The sequence below is a fragment of the Athene cunicularia genome (genome assembly GCF_003259725.1).
Source record: "Athene cunicularia isolate RWA chromosome 1 unlocalized genomic scaffold, athCun1 chr1_part2, whole genome shotgun sequence".
NCBI lineage: Eukaryota > Metazoa > Chordata > Aves > Strigiformes > Strigidae > Athene > Athene cunicularia.
The window spans coordinates 27,427,582-27,443,976 of record NW_020799092.1 but is presented as its reverse complement, the minus strand read 5'-3'; the positions used below and the strand labels follow the sequence as shown (position 1 = coordinate 27,443,976).

Genomic DNA, 16,395 nt, shown 5'->3' with positions numbered 1-16,395 from the left:
GGTCGAATGCTACTTTGACCTGAGCTAGGATTTCATTTCCGTCGTACGGAATTTCTTCCTCCAGCTCTTGACGTCAGTTCGGAATGGCGAGATTATTACAACCGTGTTATTTCGGAGCTTACTTTTCATTTTAATAATAAAGTACGAGCAGACATACTTTAACAAGGAGAGCCGCCCAGCAGCCACCCCGTGACATGAAGTGTGCACAGCTGGGCTGATGCTCTATTCCAAAATGTTTTGTACGTCAATATTGTAAGGCAAAGTTTAGACTTTGCACTGAGGTACCAGAGGGATCCTGTTAGTCTAAATGCCCCTGTGACGGTGATACCTTTGTTCTGTCTCGCTCTAAGTAAATCTCAGAAGGAGAAGAACTGGCAGGAGCACTAGCTCTTCAGCCCAGAGGACCAGGAGCACACCCAACAGGAACTAAGAACACCGTTTGGTTCCGCAGAGGTCTGGCATTTTTCATCAACGTCTGAGCTAAAGAGTTCAGGACATCCTCAGCACCAGAAAATGGCCTTCAGGATATTGAGCACCATCTCCCACTTGCAACCCAACAGAAAGATACAGTCTGGCTTGCAGGATGTTTACGATACATAGGAGTTGGATTCCCAAGACACAGCTCTGGTTTCCAGCCACTCTTTCCAAACGTTGATCCCTTCCCCACAGAGTAAAAGGGCCCACGGACCCCTTCAAGCGTTGCTCCGGTAAATGGTATCAGTACTGTCAGTCATGTCTTGGATGTGGTGTCCCTAGGGATGAGGCCAACACTTTGCATGGGTTTTGTACTGGCCTGAGTTCCAAGATACCGATTTGAAATTTTTCATTCACAAAAGGCTGCCGGCCAAGCCGCCACTCTTGGAGTGGTGGATCTATCAGAAGGAAACTGGATCGACAAGAAAAACAGAAGAGCAACTACTTGCATATTCTGGCTGGGTTTTCCCACTGGCAGAGGAACACGTCACCTCTCAGGCTCAGAAGGTGTCTTCTCCAGGGGCACTTCAAAGAGCACAGGCAGGTCTGTAGGCACCCTCTGACAGGAGCTAGACATACGCTACGCAGAATCTCAGCCCCAAGAAACGTGTGGGCCGAGGCCACGCTGAGATGAGCAATAAACACCGTGGCTGCAACCCCTGCCAGCATCTCCGTAACATCCTCGGTGCTACGCAGGCTCCAGCCCCCAGGATCTTGTATGGGCAACGGTTCTGTCCCACGGTGATGGCATTCCCTGTGGGAAGTCCCAGCTCCATCCCGAAGCGTCCAGACCCTTTGGTGCTCTCTAAGAGGAATCAGGCCTCAGCAGCCTGCCACAGAGCCACCAGAGGAGGAATGGTTGCTCTTGATGTGTCCGTTCTCGCGTGGGGAATGCTCTGAGGCCAACAGTGACAGAGGTGTCAGGGCAGAGGAACCACGTGGCTTGAGGCTGGCACAGAAATGGAAGAAGTGGCCCTCTGATGACTCTTTACTTTGGTTTCAACAGGGTGAGCTGGAGCCGTGGTTCTTGCAGCCAGGCTCACAAACCCACACTATGCGGTCTGTGAATCCAGGGCTTGTGGCGTCACAGCACCCTTGCAGGGAAAAAGCTGGAGACAGGGCAGCCCAGGCTCAGCTTTTCAGAAGATCGTGCCTTTTCACTGGCCCAGAAAAAGAAACAAAGAATCTGACACTGCAGAGCCTTCTGTGTCCGTAACTGGGCCAAGCATCTTCACGAGAGGACTGTGATGGATCAGCAGTGCTCTGCCCTTTCGGGTCCCAGGTTTAAGAGAGAATTTCTTCAGTACATGCTCTCACCAAGGCAACAGAAATATCTGATGGGGTCTGAATCACACACGTGGTAGATACCTGGAAAGCAGCTTTGGAAGAGGCATCGCTATGGTACAGAGATAAAAACAGGCTGGGGAGGGCGGGGGGGAACTAACAGCAGTGAGAATAAATGGAAAGAGAGACAGAGAGAGAGAGAGTAATGAACTGAAACAGCTCCAGGCATGCTGCACCCTATGCAGCCATCAGGGAGGGAGAGCACAATGTCAGCACTTTATTTATGGAAACTGTGAACACAAAATATCCATGTTTGTGATAAAAGGAGTATGTCCATCTGAGAGCGGGTCTGTCAACAGCCACGCCAAGACAGAACAAAAGGGTGTGCTGGCATACTATCTTCTGTTACTTGTTACTTCTGCTAAAAACTGTTGCCTATTATTTCAAAACAGGGATTAATAAAGTAAAAATAAATTTGGGTTAACTGATTAAAACATTCCAGTAAGCTAGATGGAAATATTTCATTTTGCTACGGTAAACCAAGACGTGTATTTTTAGGATGGCCTCACCTAAAGAGTTCTTTTAAAGTTTTGCTTTCTAGCTTTCTTCTTTTTTTTTTTTTTCTTTTTTTAACACAATGGTAATGCTAAAAGGTGTTCTAATAGGCTAGAGAAAGCGATTTAGTACGTTACAACCATGCACTGCGTTGCTGAATTGGGCTATTTTATTCCTTAGTTTATTAATTTAAAAAATATAACCCAAACACAAAAAAAAAACCAAACAAACCCACCCTCTAAACTGTAATACATTTGACAGGGACGAATAAATTTTGAAGATAGCTTTATGTTGGAAGCAAAGCTTCAATAAGCTGCTGCCTTCATCAATAAACACCCCGTACAGTCATTCTCTGGGGCACGCAATGACAATTTATCTTCAGGGAAAGCTGCACCTTGCAGAATGTCACTCAGTGGAAGCAGCTGGGTTCATCCACTGGCAAAAGCCTCCAAAGATGCCTCACACCCGGGCTCTGTAGGCCAGAGCTCTTTTCCCAGTAAGGGGAAAGATGCTTCTCTGGACATGAGGTGGAAAGGCTGCTGGGCTGACAGAGAAATCCACCCTGAAGGGGATCTCTTGATGGGAGCCATTTATTTAAAGGCAGTAGGAATATAAAAAGTGAATTTGTCTGTAAGAATTGATTCTGCAGGATGAGTATTGTAGCAGTTGGGTTCAAAACGTGCATCTCTGCACTCACTGTAGAACAAACAGGAGAGAGTGAGCGGGACTTGGTGTTTGCAACATAAGCATCAAACCCACACCAACAGTTTATTAGTTCCAATAAAATAAAAGGGTAAAGAACGATTCAAAATAAAGTTCTCTCTGTTGTAAGCATAATTTGCACTTCAGCGTGATTTCAAATGTTGTCCTATTTTCCTTAGACGAAGAAAACAAGAACAAGTCACCATTTGCACTTTCTGGATTAGAAATCTTCTCCCAAAATTGCTGTAGCTTTTTTTTTTTTTTAATTTCCATTTCAATCCATTACCACTCAGGGATTAAAAAGGCCGTTGGCTTAAAGTTTCTTTAAACTGCTTTCAAATTCTCAGTCACTGGGACATTAAACGATTTTCTAAAATGCAGATTTAAAGCGGAAAAAAGCTGAAAAAAAGGCAGCAAGACCCACAGAAAACCTCATGCATCTACTGAAGTGACCTTACAGTTATGATGCTGTTTTCTCCCTAATTCACAACCTGTCCCAAAACCGAGGAACAGGAGCACAGAGAATCTGACTAAAAATAAATCAATCTGTGAACTGGGAGATACCTCCAGAGTCAGGCAGGTATCTGAACACGTGCCTGACTCTAAGGCACACAGAAATCAAATTCAGTGCACGGAAAATTCCTCTGTACTTTGCTGCTGATGGTCCATGGGCTGGATGGTAAATGTCAATTATCATTAACGGGTTTTTTGTGATCAGGAATCGTTGTCAGCTGACACTGATTTATTCTGTGGAACTCCAGAGAGGATTAACTCCAAAGATGAAAGTCCATCCCACGTGGGGAAAGAGGAGAGGGTGTGCTTGCTACGGAAGATCTGGATAAAGATCTCTGAACCTCGCTGATTCTTCAACCAAATCGCTGCTTCTCAGCGCCTTTGCAGGCTTTTTGCTTCACCAGCATCCTCCAGTTCACAGAATCCCAGAACCATTCAGGTTGGAAAAGCCCCTCGGGATCACCGAGTCCAACCCTCAGCCCGACTCTACAAAGTTCTCCCCTACCCCACATCCCCCCACAGCTCATCCCAACGGCCCGTCTCAGCTAAACATTCAGGGTGACTCCACCACCTCCCTGATTGTCGTTAAACATCCTTTAAAGGACCGTAGTGACCGAGTGAGCCCAAACGCCAGCTCGTGCCCAGCCTGCTGGTGCTGCCTACAGAGCCAGCTCTCAAGGCCCTCGAGCTCTGTGCGATGGGACGGGAGGCAGAGCAAAGGAAGATCACCCGTTATTTTGAGGCTGAAAAGCACAACTGTGTATAGATCACGTTTCTCCTGATCTGTCATCGCCCTTCAGAGGACAGAATCACCGATTCCTCTTAGCTGCAGAGCAGCCAAGAGAAAAGATTTCACCCCAAAACTGCCCTGTAAACCAACATATGCCATCTTACCTTCCAAATGTTCTGTTGTAACCAGTCCTAATGCTACCATGAAGGCAATTTTCTAAGGGAAAAAATAAACAGCGGTTAGATTTTCTACTACAACAATCATGGTAGAAGTAAGTAAATAAATAAGTCTAGCATTGACGGAATAAACCCAGTAAAGGTCTTTTAGGAATGTACCTTATCTGAATGCACAGTAAGAAGAAGAACCTGAACTGAAGATCTGCCCCAGATAGGCCTGGGTCAGTCACGTCCTACTTGTAAGACTTACACGAACTTCAGCAGTTCAGAGACTTACGAAGCCAACGCTGTATGACTACTGATTTTATACAGTGCATGATCAAAATTCAGTTAATTCAATCAATTGCTTTGTTAGTTCACTCTTTAGAGAAGTCATTGTGTATTATTATTCCTATCCGGACATGGCACTGCTTTCATTGGACGTGAGCAAGCTGCCCGAAGTAAAACACTGGTACGCTTCCACTGAACTTTACAACACTAAACAAGACACCTGAAGCATACTGAAGGTCCCCCTCCTCCCAAAAACACTTTCAGAAGTTTCCCTTCCCAAGTTCCAGGAGCAGTATCGTGTGCATGGGTTATGAAGAGGTACACCGATCCAATATTTTCCCTCCATGAGGAGCGAACAAACATCTCCTGACACCGATGAACTCGTTTTGCAATGAGGAATCTGATCTAAAATATTACTCAGAACTCTTGCACACTATATATGCACAAGATACATCTTCATTCTGACAAATCTTCAAAACATGCTGACGCAGTAATAGGGCAAGTACTAGAGCAGATTCTAAATTTTCTGTCAGTGATTTTTCATTGGGAAAATTTTCCTTTGAAGGGAAAGTTTTGCCGCAGCTTTTATTCTATCTTTTCGATGGGAAACAAATTCTGCTGTGCTGTTCCAAACGGAACTGAACTCCTTGGTTTTGAGTCAAATCTGTGGTAATGTGGGGATCTTCTCCTCTTTCTGCTGTGCTGAACAATCTTGTTGGATCGTGTTTTCACGAGGTGCAATTCCACAGGAGAGACAGTCTGACTACAAAACCCAAGCTCTAGTATATCCAATCAAGCAAAGCCAACACTCCAGCTCTGATAAAGCATCCAAAGACCATGAGAAGATGCAAATATCATACTCGCCCCAAATAAAATGTGTATGTTTAGGTCAAACTAAACCACAGTGTTTAAGCAGTGGAAGGTCAAAACATTCTGTTTCAATCAAAGAAGAGTCAGGAGAACACATTTCAACACTTCCAAGTCAAAATTAGTTTGACCTTCTTGTTTTGTGAAAAGCCTGATGATTCAATTTTTCATTTCAGTTCAGGATAAAATCAACTAGAAAGTCACTGGAACTGCCATTTCCTTCGCAATTCTGACTTTTCACGCCGTGAAACTGTGAAGGCAAGCACATCCTCATTCTTTAAATTAAAAGAGCTAGCTGTGGGGTGGGTGCTTCAAAATCTGAGGGTCAGGATTGGACGTCCGTGCCAATATCTTTGTCGAACAGGTGAGCTAACAACCTCCTAAGACAGGAATATTCCTTCCCGCAGTCTCCTGGTGCGTAACTCTCCCCGTAGATTAAAAGATGGTGGCGTAGAATCTCACCACTGGCAGTTTAGATATATTCAGGCCACATTTCTGCCTTCCAGAAGTGTGGTAATGACAAGCACACGTCTTCATTTGCATGTCAGACCTTGATTTCAACAGGGTTCACTCCTCACATGTCTAAAACACCAGCTAGACACAGCGGGGGCCCCACACCTCAAGGGGAAGATGGATATTTGATCCGGGATCCACCGTGCAGATCCGAGAAGAAAATTAGTCAACTGAGCAGAAGTAAAAGTTTCACTTCACCCCCACCAAAAGGGAACTTGGTGGCAGGATCCATCCCACCGCTCCGAGCAGAAGTGGCAATAACATTTGGATAAAGAATCGGGAAGTTGGAATGGTGAACGTGCAATTGTGTTTTCCCAACGGAGCGCGGAAAGCCTGTATTGCCCCCAGATTAAACTGTAGGAGGAGCGTACATTTTCTGACATCTAAACTAAAATTATTTGAGTACTGGAATGCTTGCTAAACAATTTCCTCTCTTCATGCTAAAATTATTTGAATACAGCTCTAATTAAATGTAATGACAGCATACTTGCTTAACATATGAAGAGCCTTCATAAATGGACTTGATAATTATCTCACTATTAAACACAGGAAGGGTTAGCTTTTATAGATATTTGAAAGATGGTTCCTTTTATAAAAAAATCCCAGTAGAAGCTGTATTCTTTTTAACAAGCATATTATATTAACAGCATATTTGGTTTTATGGGTTTTGCTATTTCACACTCATGTAGCTCGTTGGATTCAGCTCAAAATACCACTTCCACTGCAAAGCTTTTCTTTCAAATATCACTGAGTCTGTTTTTTCTCCTCTGTGCAGGAATAGACAAAACTGAGGCTTCAGTTTCTCCAGATTTTCAGCCCAGGCCTAACACTAGCATATAGTTCACAATTGCAATGAGTCTCTCTTGTCCTTCTCAGGTGGGATGAAAACCACTGTGAGCTAAATAACCAGCATTCTTGGCAGCGATTGCTAGAATGTCCTGAAAAATGTTGCCAGAAAGAGAAAACTTTGCCAATATAGATTTTTTTTTTAAAAAAAGGAAAAACTTTTGGGCAGAATCCCATTTTCTTTTTGTGCTGAACTCAGCTCCTTTTAAGCAAAAACCAGCTTCCCAGCAGAACAGCCGAGCGAGGAACAAAAGGTAAGAATTATCCTCAGTCTTTTCTGTTTGTTCAGGTACACTCGGTAACTGCATATGGGATTCCCGGCCACTGGTGAGTCTGGTGATTTCTGGTTTATTTGTTTTAAATTTTCCATCTGATTTGTTAAATCCCAGCCTGTCATGACTAAGACTCACGCAGAGCCATATTGGAGCTCGTGCCTCAGTTTTGTGCTTTGAAGATAAATAAAGGTATGGAGAGAAGTGCACAGACCGCCTATTTTCTTTTTTAAAAATATCATGGCATCTTCGTTACTCTTTGCTTTAAATTCACTCATCTGTTCAAAAGCCACGAGTGCTTTTAAAAATGCGCAGTGTGTCTTTTCATGAGGCAAAACAAAGATTTTTACAAAAGCATTTCATTTTGTAATTACATGTTCTATTTATGTCATTACATGTATTTACACTAATTATGCTGTTAGTTCTAATTACACTAATTGCATAAATACATGATAATCAACTAAAGTTTACTTTCCAAGAACAAAAGAAATTAACTCTAGACCTAGATATTTATGGCCATCGAACAAATCTATGAAAAATAAAGAACTGTCCTGCTTAAGGGCAAAGCTTCAGCATCCTGCCCAGAAAATGGTGCTTGCCAAGACATCCAGACACACGGTAGGAGCAATGTTCTTGGTTACAAAACAGGTAGTCAGGATATTCTAGTTAACAATTTAATGAAAAGCTCATTACATTTATGAACGCTACGCTAAAAAAAGTGTGCCCAGTCCCACGGTCCCTTCCTGCATCTCTCCGGAAGTTTTTTGCTCAATATTCTTTCTGTGGGGATAAGATACAGGCAAAGAAAAAGAGATGTTTTTTTCTAGCATTCTGCTTTTAAGCAGGATCTACTCGCCCTTCTGCCCCTAAGGTGCTACGCCATAACTAATCTTTTGGAAGCGTTTCCCTAAACAAAACAGGACCCTACAGTCCCATCATTTGGTTGCTATGAAGATTCCTATGACGATCAAATTTTAAACTTGGGAGGTTTCCTAAATGTAGTTCTGCAGTGCTTCTGCATAAAGCTGTGACATTCTAGGCTAAACCCCAGTATTTATCCTTAACACCGTTTTAACTATACCAACCTCAAAATGGTAAGTAAAACAACTGACCACCCACACTCCTCAAGTATAAATTTATACTGTAATAAACCTCCTGAACCTACAGCTCCAAGGTTCTTTTGTGCTACACATTTTCTAGACTAGTAAGGTGAAGATTTCGGATGAGCTGAGCTTTCCCATAGCAGAAGTAGATTCAGTTCGTGTGACCTCTCAAACTGCCTCAAAAGTGCACACAACCCGCTGTGGATACATCTGGTGGAAAAACAAAATGCCTGGTGAAGAGAAACCCGACTTCTACAAGGGCTTCTGATTTATATTTTTACTTTACACTACAAATACAGTTCGTTAAAGAGATTTAATCTTCAACCTGCTTTCTACTCTCTCGCCCAGTCTGAAGAATTTTCATGTATTTCAGACTAGGAAGAATCCGTGTACATGCGGGAAGACACGTACACAGCAAAGGCAAGAAACCGTATTGTTCAATACGATCTAAAAAACGGCAAGATTCATTACAAAGAAGATGTAAAAGCTCATCTTACAAAAGAAACGTTAAATCAACCTCATGTACACAGCAAAGGCAAGAAACTGTATTGTTAAATACAATCTAAAAAATTGCAAGATTCATTACAAGGAAGACGTAAAAGCTCATCTTACAAAAGAAACGTTAAATCAACCTCATACGCAGCCTGTAAACCCGACGGTATATATTTGATAAAATAAAGTATCATAAGCTCATATACACCTTTCAGAAGAAATACAGCTATAGCCACGCAAGTCGCCTGGATTATTATGAGAGCTACAATTCTTACATCTGGTGACACTGGGAGGTTTGAATGATGCAAACCAAACTTATTCGAGCACCTCACTGGCGGAGATCACCCCAACTGCAGTGACTGGGCAGAGAAGAACAGCTGGCAGAACCACGAGCACAAATGCAGTAAATGCAAACACACAGAGAAAAATGTTTAGAATCGGTGCCCGTAACTTAACCAGACTGTAGCTCACTTATTTGAGGAAAAAAAAAAAAAAGAAAAAAGAAAAAAAGATCACCTCTGGATTTTCCTCCTTTTTCTTTTTGGTAGCAGGGGGTCCCTGAGCTGACTCTTCAGGAGGTTTCTTTGTCTCCACTTTACTTTCTGTCTGGGTTTGGACTTGAGGCTGAATAATGATAACCTAAAAGAAAATGTACAAATAAAAGAAGAGCATTCACTATACGAAACCAGCTTTTTCTGCCCAAAACCTTTGATTTCTTCTTTGAAGGGTTACTTGATACCCCTACAAACAACAAAAGCAAATCACAAGCCAAAAAAATTTAGAAAAAGTTGTACCTGGGTTAGGCTTCTAAATCCATACTTACGTTTCTAAAACTTAATTTTTATCGGTGCATTATAAACCTGCTGCAGCCTAAGGGAGCCGTTTGATCAGTGCCTCTGAAAATTAGGACACTTTCTATTTAGAGGACTTCTGGAGCTGACTCAGCAGCCTGGCTTTAGCACTCACGCTGTCAGTGATTTTAAGGCCTTGCCTTTGATTTTATTTTGCACATAGGTAGAAGAGATGGGTTTACTACCCACCGAAAAGCACGGTCTGATCTCAGTCACAGCAGTGTTATTTCGGAGTAAGCACACGTGGATGGGAAGGAAGTTACTCCTCAGTACTACCCGTGTAACTGAGATCAGGGTTAGGGTGTTACGGGCAGTGGAGGTCCAGTTTTGCATAAACAAAACCAACTATAGGTGTTTTAAATCGAAATTAATTCTGGTTTAGAACGATAGGAGTTACTACACAGACCTCTTACACATGCGTGTATGTCAGCATACGCAGCTGCTCATATCTAAAACACCACATGAAGATTTATGCAGCGCAGGTAACGTTATCTCAGAATCCATTAAAATAAAAGGCGTGAAAGACAATTTCTGACCATAGAGTTACACACGTGCCTTCATACCCACAATCAAAGCTTCACGAAGGACTACAGAAGACCTTCTCAAGCTCATCTTCTTGATGAAGGTTATTAGATTTGAACGCTGGGCCTTTTCGATCTATTTTGTTGCTAACTTTCAATCAATGTTAGTTAATTGTTAGATACTTTATCTCAATAAACTCGCTCTAGAAGAGTCGAGAGCATAAAAAAGGATGGTTTTCTAAACCAACGGCCAGTTTAAGTAAGAGAAAAATAAATTATATTAGAGAAGTGGGGAAGAGGTGCCTGCTCTTATTTACCTCAAGAGCCATCCTAGGTGCTGTATTCTTTTTTAGCACTGTATGAAAACCTGTGCTGCCAACAAGACCCAAAGTAGCAGGATCCCAGCACAAATTACAGCGAATGTGTGCTGGGTACACTGGCAGCCTTTATTGAATCTGTTTCTGGTGTAAGAGTGGTGAAGTTCTTGCATTTCAAAGCTGGAAAGCAGTACAGAGAGGAAACAAGAAATTCACAACTTGATTTTTTTTTTTTTCCTACTGATTTATCTGCTGATCAGGTTCGAAACCCTGAGCTCTCATTTCATCTGGTCTTCCCCGAAAGTGTGGAAGGGAATGCCTGATTATTTGATATACTCCCCCGGGGTCAGTCGATATAACTAGTATCACTGTATAATTGAAGAGGGAGTCCATAGGAAATTTGAGCCTGCACAGAATTCAGGGATATTATTAGTGAGGATTGGTTTAAGGAAATGGAAGATCATACGGTCCCATTAGTGTCAGGCTACATAACGATGCATTTTGTTCCCACCAAAAAAAAAAAAATAGGCTTGTACACAGATTAATGTCTATGAGCATCCATGCGTCCCCTTAAGAATATTCCTATTGCTTTCTGATTATTTTCTTCAAAAGCAACCACTGACACCACTCTGCACAGGGCTGTGCACTCCCAGGGGAATATTCTGCTTCCATCTGCAATGTAATTCCCCTGTTTGATAACCAAAAAAAAAAAAAAAAAAAAAAAAATCCGTGGTGAGAAGCAGAACCCACCTTGCTGTCGGCACTAATGAGGAGTGGTTGCACTTTGATGCTATCGTTGACGACAGAGACAGTTGCGCTGGTGCTGATCGGAGTTGCATTGTTGGGGGAGGTGGAAATGATGGCGTAAGCCACACCTGCACTGCTCAGAGGTGATGAAATAGCTGTAGACTCGGTGACACCTTGTGACTGGCTGTTAGGCGTCTGTACATGGCTGACGGTGTTATTGGCAGTCGGGAGGGCCGGGCTGGGGTTTTTGATGCTGACTACGGTTGCCTTCTGGAAGGTAGGAGGCTGCTTGGAAGGTTGGTCTCTGCACGGGGAGATGGGGAGGCTGTCTGGAATCAGGGTCTTTGGCCTAACCTACAAACAGAGTTAGACGTTATCAGGCGCAGCTCAGGCTGTAATGAACAATCACATAATCATAGAACCATCTTGGCTGGAAAAGCCCTTGAGGCTCCTCCAGCCCAACCATGACCCTCCCCCTGACCATTCCCAACTCCCCCAGATCCCTCAGCGCTGGCTCAGCCCGACTCTTCAACCCCCCCAGGGATCCCGGGGACTCCCCCCTGCCCTGGGCAGCCCATTCCAACGCCCAACAGCCCCTTTTGCACAGAAATACTTCCTAATTCCTTGGCTCCAGAGACTCATCCCCCCTCTCTGCCCCCTCCCGTCAGGGAGTTGTACTGCAACTCTCCGTTTGCAACACTGCAAACGTGCGCTCTCCCAGTAGAATCCCCAATTGCATCAGCCACGGAACGGGAGCATCTGGAAAAAGGCAATGTAGCAGCTCGAAGGAGCCAGCCATTCATTCACTTGGAGATATATTCCCAGCGCTCCTCAGCTGGGTCATTCTGGAGTCCTTAACTCATTGCAATGCTGAACAAGAAGGGAAGGAAAAGTCAATTCCTCACTTTTATTAGCACACATCCATACAAATGCTACTCGAGCCCCATCCAGTTCTCAGCAGGGATGTTTAAGCCAAAGCCTTTGCAGAGAGTGGAGACCCCAGACGCAGTAATTTCCTGTTCTGAAGGACACAACACTCTTGCTATGAATTAAGGAGTGGGAACTGAATCATTAAGGGGGTTGTGGGAAAGCATTTATAGGAACAGTAAGCGTAGGCATTTATGCTGGCGGATCAGTGAATGAAGTAACGTTTTTAAGATGTGCCACGTCTAATGGAGAGGAGATCAATCACACCATCACTCAGCTGACCAAAAGAAAAAATAGAGAGGGGAAGAAAAGAAATCCACAACCATTGAACTTCGTATTTTCACAGAATCACTCAGGTTGGAAAAGCCCTCGGGATCATCGAGTCCAACCCTCAGCCCGACTCTACAAAGCTCTCCCCTACCCCACATCCCCCACAGCTCATCCCAACGGCCCTGAAACCCCCCAGGGATGGGGACTGCCCCCTCCCTGGGCAGCCTGTTCCACTCTCGGACCACTCTTGCTGGGAAACATTTTCTCCTCCTGCCCAGCCTGACCCTCCCCTGGGGCAGTTTCCAGCCGTTCCCTCTTGTCCTGTCCCTGATCCCCTGGGAGCAGAGCCCAGCCCCAGCCTCTCTGCAATGTCCTGTCAGGAGCTGCAGAGAGGGATGAGGGCTCCCCTCAGCCTCCTCCTCCTCACCCTGAACACTCCCAGCTCCTTCCCTGGATCCTCACAGGACTGACTCTCCAGGCCTTTTTTTTGGTCACTGTAAGTAAAGAGGTAGTTTGCAGCTGCAGGTGGATGCAGAAGGAACTTCCACGGATGGAGGGGGAAACAGTTTGCCAAGGTTTGGGAAGGCTGCGGCTTCACCCAGAGCCATGACTGATAGCTGCACACAACTGTTCTCAGCTAATGCGACGTGTTTCCAAGTGGCGTAATTAACGTCATCCTGTCAACATGGCTCTGCCTTAACAACGTATTAAGTACGGTTCCAGGATCGAAAATAAATAATTTAAACTGCTTCACATGAAGTTAACTTCACTCCCAGTTTATTCGTTAACGCGGCCAGATAAAACAGTCGGTTCCCTCTGTGCTTATTTAGTCCTGTCACTTCTCGCACCTTCCACACTGTGAACCAAAATGACAAGTTGTAACAGAGAGACACGGGAAACAGCTGCCTGTGTCACCGCACCGCAGCCTGCAGGAGCCCTTCCAATGTGCTGACTCCAACCCTGAGCCTAAGTAAGCAATTTAATGAAAACGCGGGGATTTACTGATGTGCAGAAAATTACAGAATCATAGAACGCTCGAATGGCTTGGGTTGGAGGGGACCTTAAAGATCATCCAGTCCCACCCCTCTTCCGCTAGCCCAGGTTGCCCAAAGCCCCACCCAGCCCGGCCTCATCCCACAGGGCTCATCCTCTATAGTGTCCATCACCCTCGGTAGTGTCAAGGAGGAGCCGTACCCCTTTGTCCCCACAGTGAATATTAAGTGCAGCAACACGCATACTGCGAGCTCTTTCTGCCTGGACAACGTGTCCCTCAGGGGCCAGCAGGATCCCAACACCTACGAGCAGCGCAAACGTGCATCAGAGGCACAGTCCTGCTCGGGAGTGGTGCAGCTGTCAGCAACCAAGGCAGGTGGAAAGTGAAAGAGGGAACAGAGCCGAAGAAGAGCGAAGAGGGGGATTTGCCTGAGGTCCTGCCTCAGACTCGTGACCGAGGCAGGAGCTGTTGTGTTCAGCTCACAACTTCGGGGGAACGCTGGAAGGACTCACAGACCCACTGTGGAATGATGCTAAACCAACTGAGCTACGACTAACCACAGTCACGGGACTCCGACTGTCACCAAAGAGGTTTTTGCTCTTTTTCCCCCTATCCAATCACTGTATGTAATGATTATTTGATTTATTTAGTTAAGATAACAGACAAATACCCTGGCCAAGTTGTTTAAGAGAGGAGCCTATAATTAGCTTCACATACATAATTAGTTAACGGTCTTATTTTCCAAAGTAGCGCACAGAGGATTGGTTTAAACCCATCTCAGCCCAGACATTCAGCAAAACTAAGGCTTCTAACATAAACAGCTCGGGGCAATAGGAGACACGGTACCTAAAGCAACTTGTTCATGCCCGTGTCAGAGTCAGTCATACAAGGGCCATTTTGGAATACCTACTTTTAAATTTTCATAATAATATCCTTTCCTTCCTATAACTTACATAAGTCTCTCATACGTAAGCCGTTAGCAAACTACTCATGCTCACATGCTTCATGTTCACAGAAATAGTATCATTATTCAGAAAAGAAAGTCTGAGAAGCTTGGGAAAACGCTGTTAAAATGTATTACCGAGGCAAAAAAATCCGAATTTAATTCTTAGTTCTTTGGCTAACATCTAAATGTTAATTGTCTCTCCTTAAAAGAAAATAATTTTCTTTTCAATTAATGTAACATCTGTTACCAACAGAAATACTGTAAACACACAGATAAGCACACATATACAGAGTAAGAGAGAGAGAGAGAGAATAAGGAGTAGTTCACATCAAAGATTCAACAGAACCGTCACTGAGATCCTTAGAAAAAATCAAGTCTGACAAAAAAATCAGCTCAGGAGCTTTTCGAGCCAAAAACTGTCATGCAGTCTACCAGGATCTACTGTAACTGTCACTCTTAATTGCACTTTTATATTTAATCAAAAGCCTAATTAAAACTAAATGCCTATATATATTCCGGCTATATAATTATCTTTTCTGCACTGTTACATCTATATATTGACTGCCAGATGTAATACCTCAGTGAATCCTACACACGCCCTTAACACACGTTCTGCAAGTGGTGGATGAATGTGTATCACTTCGCCATAAAACAAGCTCTTCCTGCACAGACAATTAAACAGACTTCATTTCCCAAAGTAAAATATTCTCTATGCAGTGCTTCATACTGAAATAATCCGACAGGATCCACCACAAGAACATACGCCGGGTGTTTTCTGCCACCGTGTGACACAAAGGAGGTATCGCGGTCTTTAAGTCTGAAAATTCCCCGGCAAGTTCAGCTAACGTTGTGAGAGCGTATTTATTTAAACACAGTAAATAGCTAAATGAAGGACCTTTAGCAGCGTTTCGTGTTAAGAACCAAACTGCTACAGTAATCTGTGAGGATAAATGGTGTCAGCTGGGAAGAAAAAAAATGAAGGGAAGAGCAAGTATCAATTCCTTCTCCTCACGGCAAAGCCGCAGCTTAAATTTGGGAGATGAAAGGAGGACAGTGGCACTAGCAGGAGTTTGGAAGTTGACAGTCACTGGAGAAAAAGTGGAGAAAAACTAGGGCAGGGCACAGGCTGCATTTCACAGGCGAGGAATCAAACAGACGTTTCCCACTGAAGGTGCACAGGTTGGACGGCGCCGGTCCCCGTGACAAGAGCCGCAGAAAGAAAAGGCACAAAAGTTGAGCAGAGGAGAAGAAAAGAGACAGAATAACAGACAGCATGTATGTTCCTGACTGAAAACTGCAACTGTTGGCGAGCGCTGCAAATAACAATTCTCCTGTAGCTCAGCCTTCCTCTCCCCAAATATCTTTCATTTAACTTCTGACAGCTGTCAAAACAGAATGTGATACTACCGGGGCTCTAAATGCAGGAGAAGAGAGCGCTGCTTCTTGAATATGATTTCACAAACCCGTGTTGTTCTTGAGTTTCCTCGATACCCACAATAACAGAAAAAAAAAATGTATTTTAGACGGGAATATTCAGACATCCCTGGTACTTCTCAAATAGCCCGCAGGTGAGCGCGGTGTTCAAGAAGATATTCCCAGCCCTGAGAATTCACTAGGCGGGGGCTGGCTGCTCTTCAGACGGGGATATCACAGGGAGCCCAGTCCTGTGAGCTGTGCAGAGCGCTCTCCTGCTCAGCGACCCCTCGTTTCATGTATTTCAAAGAGTTTTACGTCAGGAAGGGATCAGCTCCTGCGACTAATACAACTTTGGGTGTATCCCACATCGTTAAGCTCCATCCAGCTGTCCCTCTAGGAAGCCCGAAGGTTTCCATTCCAGCTCTGGGGAGCAGCAATTGTTGAGCACCACAGAGATGAGCAAACCGCTGAGCGGCGGCGGTGGGAGAGCCCGATGTGTGTCACCGCTGACAAAGGCAACTGTGATCGTGGGCAACCCGTTTCCTGAGCTACATCCCAATCAGGTGAGCCGCTCCCGTGCTGTCATAGAGACAAAGAAGGTAGAAAAAG

General features: G+C 44.3%; 1 protein-coding gene across 1 annotated transcript in view; it reads right to left on the bottom strand.

Moving 5' to 3' along the window:
- The window catches only part of PHF21B (PHD finger protein 21B), a 56,848-nt gene that overhangs the window by 16,724 nt on the left and 23,729 nt on the right, over nucleotides 1-16,395 (bottom strand). Inside the window, exons 4-6 of the mRNA XM_026864472.1 lie at nucleotides 11,237-11,587; nucleotides 9,314-9,436; nucleotides 4,423-4,474 (exon numbers count right to left, since the gene is read on the bottom strand). Coding sequence (XP_026720273.1) covers nucleotides 4,423-4,474; nucleotides 9,314-9,436; nucleotides 11,237-11,587 — 526 coding nt within the window. The remainder of the gene's footprint in view (nucleotides 1-4,422; nucleotides 4,475-9,313; nucleotides 9,437-11,236; nucleotides 11,588-16,395) is intronic.